We start from the raw sequence: 14,508 nt of genomic DNA on the forward strand, positions 1-14,508 counted from the left end.
TCCCCCCGAGGTTCGGGGAGGAAGGACGGAGCGGGGTTGTGGATACCCCGAAGTTTGGGGAGGAAGGACGGAGCGGCGTTGCGGGTCCACGGGCTGCTGCTGCGCCCCGGGCTCCGGGCACGGGGTAGCGCTGCTGAGCTCTCCCACTGGGACCAGCCTGGGCGGTGTCTGGTGCTGTGCAGTGACCGCAAAGGGCATTACTCTCCAGCAGTGAGATGTATTGGGAATGTCTTTCCGAAAGTGTGATGCCTCAATAAAATAAAGAACTAATATTTATTTGTAAACAAGGAGAGCTTTATTAATAGGAACTTTGACAGCACTTTCACATGCCCTGCAGGCACTTTGAAAGCTGCTCATTCCTCAAATTGACTCATGTAGCTCTGATGGGAATTTTTGCCTTCAACTTTTAAAATACTCATATTTGATGTCTGACAACGTTTAGTTGTCATTGACAACATTCTTTGATACGTTACAACAAGTACACAATAATTCCTGTTCACCCTCCACTCGCTTTGAAATCATCATCAAAACTAATGTAATTTGGAATGCAAACCATAACAAATGATCTAGTAATTCCACTTTTTGAAGAACACTGTAATAATTTGTTTATGTTGTTGAGTGTAATCTGCACGTGTGTTGAAAATACTTGGGTTTGGGTTTTTTCTTTTAAAAACGCCTCTGCTAATTTATTATTTGTGATGTAGGGACCCAAAGAGGACCAGGAGTCTGAGTCGGAACTAACTGTGACTGAACTGAAGGCACTGCGCAAACAGCAGCAAGCAAAACTAGAAAAGACAATGCTGGGAGAAGACTCTGATGAAGAAGATGAAAAAGAGGAGAGAAGTGAAAGGAGTCAGAACACTGATATGAGCTGCTCATGGGGAATGGGTAAGTGATGATGTATAAATTGGCTGATACACATTAGAAGGTCTTTAAGGTAGTTTTCTGTGAATTTCCAGCTGCCTGCCAAGAGTCACAATCCAGTTGAAGTTCTTGAGTACAAATTAATCCTTTTCCTGTTAAAAAGAAGAGCATTTGACAAGACAAGTTTATATTGGGTGAGAAGTATGCAAGAGCTCCTTTTAAACAGAAGAAGGTAATTCACCTGTGCCTATAAAAGGTCATGAAACTGAGAATTTGTTTTGCTCCTGTAATGATCTCCACACTTGTTTGAGACTTCTATGCAGTGTAGCTGTCTTTAAATTTAAACAGGGAGTCCACATCTTAAGACTAGTTAGACTGCTAGATTAATCAGCTTTTTGGAACATTGTAAGTTGGGGTTTTTTGAATGGAAATGTATAAGCACATAAACCTTTGAAAGTACTAAAACTGCAGGGACATTCATCTGAAAAACTATCTTATGTTGGAATAACTAACAGCAAAAAAAGGAAGTGGGATTTTTTTTCAGTTGGGTGCAGAAATAATATTAAAGTTAAGGGGAGATGTTTTAGGATGACATAGCTGCTATTTCTTTCAAACTAATGAAAGTTGAAGTATACTGATGCTCTCATGTTTCACCTTTGTTTTTTTTGTACTTTGTATGTCCTCTAGGTGAGGATGCTGAGGAGGATGAGGTTGAAGAAAACCCTATTGCTGTTGATTTTCAGGATGTTCAAGATGCCTTCTATATGAAGGATCCTAGGAAGGCCTTACAGGGCTTTTTTGATAGAGAAGGTACTTTTTTCTTCTTTTTATTAAATGTGGTTTTTTCTGTTTAGCAAAGTTTTACATTTGTGTCCATTTTGAGGGTAAGATTTAAGGTGTGGTACAGGAGTGCAACTTTTCTACTACATTGTGGGTAACATTTTTTGTTTGGTCAAGTTTTGGTGGGGGTTCAGTTTGGGGTTTTTGCATTAAAACTTAGCTCACCATTTTTGGTGGTCTTTCAGTCAGAGGTGGAAATGGAAATGGGTGAAGGGGATTCTTGTCTCTGGTACTGGCTCCACCCACCAAGGGCTGGAGGCAATGTAAAGGAAAGTTGTGTTACTTCTTACTTTGCAGCCAGTCTTTGATTAAATAGTATTGCCACCACCACCCTCTGTACCTCTTGGACAAGCACTAAATTCCTGAATGGGGAGTTGCAGTGAGCACCTTGTGCCCCTCTGGAGTGACACTGAAACCTCACCCATGCTTTGATGCTGTGCTGAAAAATTGAAACCCATCAAATTCCCGATTGTTCGATTTGGAGATAGCTATAATTTTGAGATAGAATTAGAAAAGACAAAAGGGAATAATTAAGTGGTCTAAAGTTTCTGTGGTTGCTAGTGAAACTCAAAGATTACTCACTTATTTGCTAAAAGTGAAAAATCAATCTGAGGAACAATATCTGTAAACAATGTGATTAAAAATACCTGTGAATTCGGATTGCAAACTGTCATTACTTTAGTGTCATTTACTTTAATGTATACAGAGACAAGATTATTTTTCCTTGAACTAAATGTTACTAAACAGGCCACTTAGAGATTTTTTGATCTGAAAAAGCCTTGATTTTGAAAAATTCCCAAATAAATATAATACCAACTGAAAATCCCAGGACTTTAAAAAAAACGTAAGGCAAAATCAGTCCTTTGATACATAAGAGGGGCATTTTATCCCTTTGTTTAACCATGACATTCTTCTCTGCTGCAAAGATTATTCATGCTTATTTCAATTTCAGTTACTACATCAACCTTCTTTTCCTCCCTAGGAGAAGAATTAGAATATGAATATGATGATCGTGGGCACAATAGCTGGCTGTGCAGGATCAAGTATGTATATCTCCATTCACTTTGGTACATGGAAGTTGACTGTTGAATTCGTGAACAAAAGCTGAAGGTGTTACTTGTTGGGTCACACTTGGCAAGCTGGAATTAGACCTAAGGCTTGACACTGAGCGAGAAGTTCAGGGATCAGTGCCTGGTTCAGTGTTTGCACTCCTTTCCTTTCTGGTAGCATTTAGTTTTCCTGAGAGATGAAAATCAGGAAAGCAAGAGTCTAGGTTCTTTCAACTCCCCTTGTTTTGAGAAATATGTGAAATTGAAATACAGGAGAAGAAACTAGGAAACAATCTCTTTCAATTCCTAGTGGACAGAGAAAAAAAAAGCAACATTAATTCTACTGTGTGCTCAGTCTCAGTTCTTTTATGGTAATAAGGCAGTTTTTGATGGGTTCCTGCTAGAGGCACTAGCATTTTTCTTTTATAAGACAGGAGAAGGTGAGGTGGAAATTAAGTCAAAAAGATAAGTCTCAAGTGGGTAGGTACAACATTGCAATGAGTGTACTGCTTAAAAATCCTTCGCTTCAGCATGAAAAATATTTGTTACTGGTGTTAACATGGATGCAAGATACTGGTGTTTAAAATGATCCAGGGATTGACACTTAACCTTTTAACTTCTTGTATTTCCAATGGAATAAATAAAGTTACTGTTTGGAATAGTGTATTGTTTGGACTAGTGAGATGCAAATCTCAGGAAATCCATTCTTGTGTTTTGATTGGTTCTGTATGAAGGGAAAAGTAGGAATATTTAATCCACAGAAAAATATTAGAATGAAATGAGAACAAAAATGCCAGCGTGAAAATAAAAGATGAGTAACATTCCTGAAAAGCTGTTTGTGTCTGAGCTGTTCTCTGATCCTTCAAACTGAACAGGTTGCCTGTGGATGATGCATCAGGGAAGCAGCTGGTGGCAGAGGTTCTTCATTCAGGAAAGAAGAAGGAAGCAATGATACAGTGTGCACTGGAAGCTTGCAGGCTACTCGATGCTCGGGGAGTACTGAGGCAAGAAGCAGGTGAATAACTAGTCAAATGCTGTGATCATTCCAAAAACCCTAAATTAGGGATTTGAGATTGCTATCTTGAATTTGATTTATTGCTGATTGGAATGCAAATCATTCTATTTCTTGCCTTCTCCCTTACTTTTCCCAGTATCCCGAAAAAGGAAATCAAAGAACTGGGAAGATGAGGATTTTTATGACAGTGATGATGACACCTTCCTTGATCGAACTGGTGCTGTGGAAAAGAAACGACTGAACAGAATGAGAAAAGCTGGTAAAATAGAAGAAAAACCAGAGACTTACGACTCCCTGGTAAGAAGAATTATTATGACATTTCAGGGTTATGCTCCCATGGCTGTATTACGACTAAGAAGGAATCTTAATGAATCACGACTGTGAGTGAATGAAATGTCAGAACAAAATACATTTGAAATAGTTTTAAAGCATCAGAAAATAATTACAAGCTCTCAAGTGTGCAGGACACATCCCAAGGAAGAATCTTATTCTGCTTCAGAGAATAAGCATTCTGGACTGACAGGCATATGACAACTAAAAATGCTACACAGACAATAGGGTGTGAGGGATAGGGTGGGTTGAAGTGTCACAGTGGTGGTATATGCAGAAGAATTATACATATTTTTGTATTTCAAAAAGAAAATTGTTTAAACAGTATGTCAAAGGATGGATACATTTTTATGAGCAATCTAGACTGTGTTTTTCAGCCCAGGACGTCTGGTCAAAAATCAGAAGTAGAAAAATTAAAGTAATTTAGTAGGATATTTGAGTATCACTTAAAAGGGGATTTTAAGATGATAGAACAGTCTCTAAGCACGTTGCTCTCTCTTAGGTCACAAAGCTAAAGGAAGCTGAAAATGAGCTTTCTGAGATAACAGAGAAGCTGAAGGCTTCAGGGAAAGGTAAGGCGTGAAGTTTATTTGATCATAGATAAATAAAGAGATTAAAAATATTTTACGTATTTCTCGCTTCAGTGCTTTCTTTTTTTAATGTCCACTTCTCACAAAGGGATTGGAAGTTTGCAGGTCACTGAGTTACCTGAAGAGACTACTTATGTTCTTCATCCAATAGTTTATGTACTCTGTGTGTATAGGCACCTGCTAATGAAAGCTTTTTCCAAAGCAAGCAGCATCTAAGTTAAAGTAAGGTGGCAAGAGTACAAGCTCATGGAATTTAGGAGGATGAGTATTATTACTGTTTATCTCCCATACTGGTGAAACTGACCCAATTTGAGGAACACTGTCTTTTCCACTCCCTTCAAAACTATTTATAAGGGAAGAGTTAAAAACTGACCAAAAAGGTAGTATCTTTTATTTCACTTCTCTCATTGTAGATGCACCTTAAAAAGGAAACGTGGGTAAAGAGAAATATAGAGTCAAAGTAATTGACACTTAGCTTGTATTTTCAGTGAACTTTCTAGCTAATAAAGGTGTCATTCAGGTTCTAGGATTATGCTTTTGTGTACAAAGGCAGAGCCTTTTCAGACTAGTAATTGTGTCTCTTAGGGAGTTAGATTTAAAAGCATACTATACAAATAACTGCATTTTGCTTTCTGTTAACCAATGATGTCTTGTGGGATAAGAGGAAGGCAGGAAGGAAATGTGTTTAGGCTGTTTCTTTATACAAAAACCTTCTTAACAGAGTTGGCACTAATAAAGGCTGCAGCATTAGTTTGTCAGAACAGTTTCTCTCCAAGCAGCCTAACAGCAGTGTGACAGTTGGGCCGTCCTGTGTTCATTATATGGCTGTGTTTCTTTCTGGTAATTCAACTCCACACCAAAACTCATTTGTATCAACATTTTTGTTGGTGATTGGTTATAGTAGATCTCTGTTCAAAATGCAGTACCATTCCACTGAGCATTCTAACTGATGTTCAGTGTGTTTGAAGGAATTGTTTTCAGCATAACTGTTTTGGTAAGTAGTTAGTGATTGACTATCAAGAGAAGCTAATGCTTATGTTGTCTGAGACATGTAATTCCAAGCTTTCATATGTTCTGATGCCTTTGTTTCTGCTGATACTGTTTCTCAACAGACTGTTAATTCATGGTGTTGTAGAGGCTGGAAAAAGGAAGAGTTGATTCATTTTTACACTTGTACTAACACCATACAATTTGTGTTACTATGTTTTTGTAAGTTGCAAGTGGTTGCACAGCTAGTATAGAGCCTTGAAAAAAATTGCAGTCTTGGCACTTACTGCAGTACAGAATAGTTCAGTATAGGATGGGAATTTCCTAGAACTAGGCCAGGATAAAACAGCAAATATTGCATCATCAGTTGGTTTGTTTGGGTGTTTTCTAGATCCTCAGGTCTTCTCTTACTTATTGAATGCTTTAGGTTAATCACAGATGTTAATTAAGCCAGGAGCAGTGTTTTTGATCACAGATGATTCTTACCAATGTCATGAGCTGTCCAGCAAAGCTGCTGCATTACATACAGTTCTGAAACCGTACAGCACTTCTGTTTACTCTAAATGATTATTTGTAGCCTAAAGGCAAGAGTGGGGAGAGACCACTGAGTGAATGACAGGCTAAATTGCAACACCTCTTACCTAGCATTTGGAGAAATTAAGTAGTTGTCTATAAAAATCTCAGTAGAAGTTCACAAATTGTTCCCTGGGGTTCTTTGGAACTCATTACTGATGGACTAACTTGGTGTCTCTCATTCACTGATGCAGATCAAATACATAGAGCTCTTCAGTCTCATCTCTGGTTGCCTGTTCAGAAGAAAACGATCAATAAGTTGATGATGCAGTAAATAGCCCTATTGCTCTTTTTCACTGGGATATATAGTATTATAGACATGATTGATTCACCTCCTAGTAATGTTAAATTTTACTTCAATAGTGTAGAAAAAATGCTGCAACAGATAGCAAATACTAACTGTAACCCTGTACTGTTGGTGGAATCCAGCAGAGAATCCAGTTTACAAGAGGGGATGATCTGGCTCACCGAAGATCACTCACTGACTGAAGCACTTACACTGTTCTGCAGCTAAAGAAGCGAGCTGTGGATTTAATTGTGGAGCTTTAATTGTTCTGGATTATATGACTAGTCATTAAACTGTATCTTTGTAATTTGATGTTTAAATCAAGTTATCATTCTGCTCAGCTCCTGCCTGCTAGGAGGTTCAGACTGATTGCTAATACCATTTCAGTGTTGTTTTTTTGTCTTGGTTCAAATACATAGTTACGAGGAAAAAGAAGAGTACTTCTATCAGAATGTCTTTTAGGATATGTTTTGTCATCATTTATGCTTGTGTGGAGATAGGTGGTGCTACAACTGTTTGTTATCTTTTGAAGCCTCTTAATTGTCTGTCTTTGAATGGTTACTGTTAAGGCTGTCATGTATTTTCAAATGCTAAACTCTGTCTTGTTTTATGTCAGAAATACCTTTTTCAGTGGAGTCCATTTGTAAGCATGAGTCTTATTAGACTTTCCTCTAAATATTTAAATCATGTAAAACTGCTCAAATATGTACTCTTTAGAATAACTTAGACTGTCATATTTGTATGCATTTAAAATTTCAAGTGCTACATAATTAGCTCAAGATGAACTGAAAGTAACTCAATAATCACATAATGCAATGCAAATGCATACTGGTTTGCCACTTTTCAGATAGTCTTCTGCCTTTTAATATTATCTGTCAAAAGACTTGTTAAGATCCTGGCAAGAACATTTTTTTTTGTTTGCCTCCAGGTTATTTTTGAACACCACAGAAAAACTTACAAAGCATTGTTCAAGCCCAAGAAAGAAGTTTTTCTCGGTCTTTTGATTCGTTATTTGAAATCCATGTGTTAGAATTCTGTATTTATTTTTATTAGTCATTTAGAGAGTTAGTTTTACCTCCTGTGTTTTATTTTAATTAGTCAAATGTGCATAGAATTTTTAATAGTTGAAGTTAGGTGGAGTAGGAAGAGAGTCATGACTGTTCCTCAAGTACAGGGCAGTGTTTTCTTGTTAGAAAATTCAGTCAAAGCAAAGGTAAATTTTGTGATTGGCCTCATGTATGAAATTGGTTTTGCATGCACTCTTTCAGAGGTAGGAGGCAGCATCATATGTTGATTAATTTTGAGCTTTCCAAATGTAACTACATCAACATGGAAAAGCCAAAGTGGGATTCCCCATGCAATAGTGTAGGTTTCCTTGTAGCTGGGATTATTTTAGTCTGTGACTACAAAAAGAAGCCTAAGCCACTTTTTTAGGGAGAGCAGATCTTGGAGTGAGATGAACAACCTAGAACAGAGACACTTACAGGGATACATCCAGTTTGAGGAGAGGCTTAGTTACTTAAGTGGATTAAAGTTTACTTTCAGGCTTTTGTTAGGAGAAATGCTTTCATCTTTCCAGGGCTAACAATCTCCATTGTTTCAAGGAAACTCACAGAGAGGATAGTTTTTCCTATGGACCTTATTCTCTAAGGCCTGCACCTGATGGGTACAGTTCTCATCTCCCAATCATAACAATATTTATCTTCTCTTTGTCTTGCCTAGTCCAGTCCCAGACAGCAGCTCAAGATTCCTTGGATGAATTCATGACCGAAATAAAATCGGGATGCACCTTAGACAGTGTGGCACGAAAGAAGCTTCATTTGCGGTCATTTGAACTGAAGAAAGAGCAGCAGAGACTGAAAGGGTTAATAAAGCTTGTCAAGCCTGCAGAACTGCCTGAGCTGAAGCCCCAGTAAGTTGGCTAAAACATAAAACAAGTACGGGTTAAAACCCATAGGCAATTGTGCAAGCCCAGTAAATACACAGCTTTCTGAACACAAAAACAGGACAGGCTTCCAAACTACCTGTCTCATCTCTTTAAAGAGCCACTGCGCCTTTGGGCTGTTGCAGCATCTGTGGTTGAGGCAGATGCACAAAACGGGAGTAAGATGAGCCCAAGCTGGCAGGATGAGGCGGGCAAGGGATTGGAAGCATAATGTCAGCTTCTTTAAATTTTTCCTAACCTGCATCCAAAAGGAACTGCAGAATTTTACAGATACTATGTACAACATGAAACCCACTTTCACTCTCTGAAATCTGACAGTCAAATGTAGTGGCTGTTCAACTACTGCTCAACAGAGTTACTGCAATAGGGTGTGTGCTGGGTTCATCATTTACTAGTGGCAGCTGGATTAGAGATTTGATTAATTAATTCACTTAAATTGAGGTTTGGCCTCCAAGCGTGTTTTTATATATACATGTTTAAGTACGTATGCAGTTGAACTTGAGGGAGTGTGTGATATAGATTTTTTTATTTTCTTGTTTGTGTATATTTTTTCTTCCTGTTACAAGTGTCTGAATTTTACAGCATGTATGAAGGATGGAGGTGCTTCCTTCTTGGATGCTACAAGTGGGAGAGAAATAAAAGGATTTTTATATATCCACTTCTAATTTGCAGATTTTTTTTTGCATTTTTATATAGAAGACATGTTTGATAATTTGTACACTCTTTTCTTTTGTATCTAATTTTTATTAGGGGTGGGAGTTACAGTCTGAACCCAGAGAACAAGCCTAAAAAGATGAACCTGCCTCTCTTTGGTGCAATGAAAGGGGGAAGCAAATTCAAACTGAAAACTGGAAGCCTTGGGGTAAGTTGTACTTACAAATGCAGCGAGTTAGTGGCTGTTTCTCAGGCACCTTCTCTGGCTACGGAAGACTAGGTGGCAACCATGTTTTCTCACATTCATGGAAACAGCATGGAAGTGCAGCCTGGGGCAGTGGAACATGCATGGGCAGCAAGCAGTGGTTGTTGGATATTGTTTGCTGCCAGCAGTTGCCATTCTGTGTCCTTGTCCAGCCAGTCTCCAGTCAGTCTCCAGCTGCAGGCAAAAGGTGGTGGATCAAGTAGAGTCAATCTGAGAACATCAGGCTGAACCACTGCTGCACCTCAGCAGCTGGTCCTTTACTTCCTTTTGTTTTTCTTGATCTTACAGTCAAGATCATATTCAAGACTAGTTCAGGTTCCAGTGTCCCTCTTGTGAAAAGACTGCACTCCTGTGTATGGACTGAACAAATGTTTTCATATGCCATCTCTACTAATAACTTTTCCTTAAAATCTAACTATTTTTCATCCTGTGAGTGTTTCCTTACCCGCTGTCTCTGACAATAATCTGTGTGCTTTCTCCTGCAATGAGTATCTGTGACATCTACCTTTACCTTGGCACTGATGCACAGGTCTTTGTCTTGCAGAAGTTGCCTGTTAAGCGTCCAGACATCCCTGAAAGCTTATTAAAGATGAAAGATGATGGACCAGAAGAGGAGGAGGAGGAGGAGGAGGAGGAGGAAGAAATGGAAGAGCAGCAGGAAGGAGATGCGGTAAACAGCAGAGCTTCAAACGTGGAAATGAAAATTACAACAGAGCAAGAAACAGGAAAAGAAACTAATGCTTCTGATGGTTCTCCTTTCAATAACAAGAATCTAGAATCCCTTCAGGATGGTAAACCATTGTTTTTTATTTTTTCCAGTAAAGAAACTGTGTCTGTTACTGCTGAATTTTTCTCTTAATGTTTGAGTTACAAGTTCTCCAGCACATGTCTCTTCCATAGTTTTTTTTGCCATGACTCCAGAGTCTGTGTGGCAGTAGCTAAGTTGCACATGGTTCCAGCTGAAACCTGCTTAGCAGCTGGCATGAAACTCTGCTTTCATGCATTTTGATGAAATAGAATAAATCTCTTGGATGCAAGACAGGCCCTATTTTGATAAGCCCCATTTCCATTAGATTGCTTGTCTGTATGAAAACAACTACAATGCATTGTTGGCAGTGAAAGTGACAATAAGAAAACAAATGTCTGTGCAAAGCTTCAGATCCCTTTGTAAGGAGGAAAAATAATTTTAAGTGGTCATGGAGAGGTGTTCTCTTGTATCTTTGTATACCCCTCCTTTTCTATATCAGCTTGCTGCCTTTGAAAGCTTAGTAATGATGTTTCTCAGTAAATGATATGTTTGATAACAGAAAGCTAATCGGCTTAATTCTGGACAGGCTGCTCTTGAAAAGTGTTTTAACTATCACAGGTTTTTCTTTAATGTATTGTAATGGACTTGGTGGATGAGATTATTTGGAGGATTTTTGAGAAAAAGATTCTTCCTAAAACAAAGAGAGCTAAGAGTTCCCTGTTGTACATTGTCTTGGTATTGTTAGTGCTCTGCCCATGAGTTACTGCAGAGTGCCCACCTAGCTCTTTCTTTTTTCTTATACAGGGGTTGATTTTTTGCCTGAGCCAAAGGTACTAAGGAATCAGTCTCAGATGGGACCTTCTCAAGAGAAATCTCAAGGTAAGCAGTACAATTTAGCTTCTATTGTATAGTAACGTGGCTTTAGAAACTGACTGAAGGGTTTACTACTTACGTGGGTCAAAGGAAACAAAGCCTAATGTAGAGGAAAGAGAAATGAAGGATTGTGTTTTGCTCGGGAAGTGATAAGCGTATGGTGAAGACAAGTAATTTCCACTGTATTTCAGTTCTTGCTTTTCATAGTTATTACCTGCTTTGAGATCCTCTGTTTTTCAACAATAGCATGGGAATAAAAACTTTTTTAATTTAGGAGAATAAGGTAATGCTTTTTCCTCCCTTATTCTTTGCAGTAGCTCGAAGAACAAATCTTTCTTTTATATAAAGTGACAAATACTACATAGCATTAGGTGATCTGTTAATGCCCTAGATGACCCTTCTGCATGTACACCAAAAAAATCAGATCTTCAAAATAAAGACTCTTAGGTGAACTGAACATGGAGGAAATTTGTATGACTTTTCTGTTTTTTCATAACTCCAGTCTCTTAATGTTGTTGTCATCGTCTCACCGATAGAATTAAACCATAAAAGTCTCAGTATTTTACAGGCTAAGTGGTAGAAAACCAAGGAATTCTTCTCACTCATGTTACTCTAATGTGTGGGTGGGATTTTTTTTTAAAAAAAAGGCGTATTGATCTTGCACATTTCCTACCTCTTCTCTTGTAAATCACCACTGCAGTGATTACAGATAGCAAGTGTCTTTTAGAAAATAAACATCTGACATTAATTAAAGTGTGTTAAAGAATCACAAATAGAGGACCTTATTAAACTTCTCTCAGGTAGGTGACTGACAGTGTGTTTAACATAAATTAACACTATGAAAAACAATAAGATGTTCAGCAGTATAATTCTTGAGTATGAATTGCGTTGCAGTGAGCTGTCTTGGATTTCCTTATGGATGTATTAATCTTTATGTGAACTTCCTGTAAATTTATTTCTGGTAGAAGTGGTTATTTGTGATATGTCATAAAACAAATCTGCTTTCTTTCCAGTATCCAAGGCAGAAAATAAGGAACCTGAACAGACATCTGAGAAAGTTAAGAAAATCAGCTCAAGCAAGGTCAGTTACGATACCATGACTCCTGCAGGTTAAAACTTTCAGGAAATCATGTAGTAGGCTCTTTTTTGAGTGAAATAGTAACCATTTGAGGGAGTATAACTTAGTGATAGTGCTTTTCTGCTGACTAAGACCCAAATGTAGAACTATACACTGACACTGGACACAGACTTTGGAGTCTCCAATGAAAATGTAAAGCACAGCATTTAGGCATGCTAGAGGCTCTCTGTTCAATCACAAATTAATTTTTTTCACCTTTTTACTTGGCAGTTACTAAATGCTGCTTCTCCTGTATCACAAGTGTTGTAGAACATAGGTGTTCTCTGGGCTTTGGAGTGTCATTGCAAAACATTCCTTGGTAGTCTGGGAAATGTATTGGCTGACTCAGAACATGCTCTACTAAAGTTGTAACTAGTCTGTATCAAACGTCATCCTTCTCTGTAAGATATGGGGAAACATGAGTCTAAGATTATCATCTTTCACAGTCAAATTATCACTAAATTTGAGTGGATGTAGAAGATAATGTTTCTTCTGTGCGTAAGATCTGTATTAAAATGTAAAGTTAATGTAAAATGCAAACTTTGCATATTTTGGGACTTGGGCCTTTCTAGAGCTGAGAAGGATCTTCTGTGACACCAGGATCTTGGCCTAATGATTTTTGTGAGGTTCCTCCCTTTAGAGTACATCCCACACTTCTGCTGGCTGCAGTCAGAGGAGATGACTGTACTTGGTGGGCCATGAGATCTAACCATTATGACAGTTTCTTTGTGGTGACCATGTAAATTTAGCCCTGCGGCACTTAGTGAAAGAAACTTAACTCCCTGCAGACTGTGTGTGCTAAGTCCTGCCTTGTTAGTCCTGGCAGAGGACCCAAGGATTGGGTAGGCACAGTCTTGAGAATTGTCCTTTGTTACTGGCCTTGCTAAAGATGCTAAAGGAATCAAGAGTATATTTATAACTGTTAAAGCCCAAGTTATACCACTTCTATGAATATGGGAGGACAAGGCAGTTTTTCATGCTGAGACAGTCAAGTCAGCACCTCCCATCAGCAGAGAGTTCGCTCTAACACTGAGCATTCTCCAGATGCCAGATGGCTTAGATGTATTCTTTCTGCCATCACAAATCACTTTTTCCACATGCTGTCTCTGCCTTTAGGCACAGATCTTGCATGGAAAATACTAACCAGAAGTCAGCTTTTTCTTTTTTTCTTTTAATATTTCAGTAACTTTGAATCGTGTAAAACTGGAAAAACAATTTTCAAGTGATTGTTCACAAGCCTTATTTAAAAACTGTTCAACCCTGCAGTCTAATGTTTTGGAAAACATTAGCCTTCCAAAATAACAGTTTCAGAGGTTAATTTTGGGCGGAAAGTTTTTGAGGGAATGAAAACTTCCCTCAACTGCATGATTTAAGACTGTGTCATGATACTACAGAGTAACGCAAATCAATGCTGAGTAACTTGGCTATATATTGAGCTCTTAAGTCTTGCATTCTACAGTTGCATTGGGTTTTTTGATACTACTTGCAGTTGTTGAAAACAGTAGTTGCTGATAAAACGATGATGTGGCAAAGCTTAAAAATCTAGGGCCAAAGAGATAGTGCTGTGTCAACAATTTCATTGGAAGTGACCTGTTTTAGTTTACTTTAAACATTTCAGGATACCGGTGAGACCTGAAAAGAATGAGTGTTATTTTTGAAAACTGAAGTTATCCTTATATAACACATGAACTTTTACATACTCTAGTTTGAAAGTCACCATAAACCCAAAGTTTTCAGTGGGATTGTGCATTGAAATCAGTAAAGCATTTCTTGAAAATCCTACTTTAAAGCTTTTCCCTGCGTAAAGAAATCGTGTGTCAAATGGTGCAGCCAAACTTTAGGATGACAAGATTAAACTGCCCAGAAGTGAACAGGTTCTTCTTTTGAGGGGGAAACTGGGCTGGATGACCTTCAGAGGTCCCTTCTAATCAGCATTTCTTAGTCTGTGACTCTACTGAAAATAAACTGGATCTGTTTGAGGGTTTGATCTTTCTTCTATGCTATTGTTTTATCCCTGACTCTTGTGGAAATACCCCTTAACCTTTTAGTATTTGTCTCTGAATTAGTGAGGATTTAATGGCTATGACACCTTGGTGGACGAGAGCAGCACCTTAAAAGTCTTTTCTTCTTTTGCAGGTCCAACAACCCTTTTTTTCCTCACAGTACCCAGATGATGACCCAGACTACTGCATATGGATTCCTCCTGCAGGTATTAACCATTTCCTTACTGGTTTTAGTCTTAATAACTCAGGAATTTACCTAATACATAGTCAGGGTGTCCTCGTAAGTATTCAAGAAAAAGCTATTTCAGGAATACTTTACTCAGAACCTGATGCTTTCTGGCATGTTATGCCCCATGTTTGCTGTATGGC

The 14,508-nt window shown here is 38.3% G+C and overlaps 1 protein-coding gene across 6 annotated transcripts in view; it reads left to right on the forward strand.

Annotated features, from left to right (window-relative positions):
• SLC4A1AP (solute carrier family 4 member 1 adaptor protein) overlaps positions 1–14,508 on the forward strand; it is a 42,175-nt gene that overhangs the window by 922 nt on the left and 26,745 nt on the right. For all 6 annotated transcript variants that reach the window (XM_071576942.1, XM_071576976.1, XM_071576959.1 and 3 more), the window contains exons 2-13: positions 705–888; positions 1,552–1,674; positions 2,687–2,747; positions 3,629–3,768; positions 3,905–4,065; positions 4,601–4,670; positions 8,257–8,446; positions 9,230–9,341; positions 9,943–10,189; positions 10,951–11,025; positions 12,033–12,100; positions 14,273–14,345. In XM_071576942.1, coding sequence (XP_071433043.1) covers positions 705–888; positions 1,552–1,674; positions 2,687–2,747; positions 3,629–3,768; positions 3,905–4,065; positions 4,601–4,670; positions 8,257–8,446; positions 9,230–9,341; positions 9,943–10,189; positions 10,951–11,025; positions 12,033–12,100; positions 14,273–14,345 — 1,504 coding nt within the window. The remainder of the gene's footprint in view (positions 1–704; positions 889–1,551; positions 1,675–2,686; positions 2,748–3,628; positions 3,769–3,904; positions 4,066–4,600; positions 4,671–8,256; positions 8,447–9,229; positions 9,342–9,942; positions 10,190–10,950; positions 11,026–12,032; positions 12,101–14,272; positions 14,346–14,508) is intronic.

This window comes from Pithys albifrons, chromosome 2 (genome assembly GCF_047495875.1).
Source record: "Pithys albifrons albifrons isolate INPA30051 chromosome 2, PitAlb_v1, whole genome shotgun sequence".
Classification (NCBI taxonomy): Eukaryota; Metazoa; Chordata; class Aves; order Passeriformes; family Thamnophilidae; genus Pithys; species Pithys albifrons.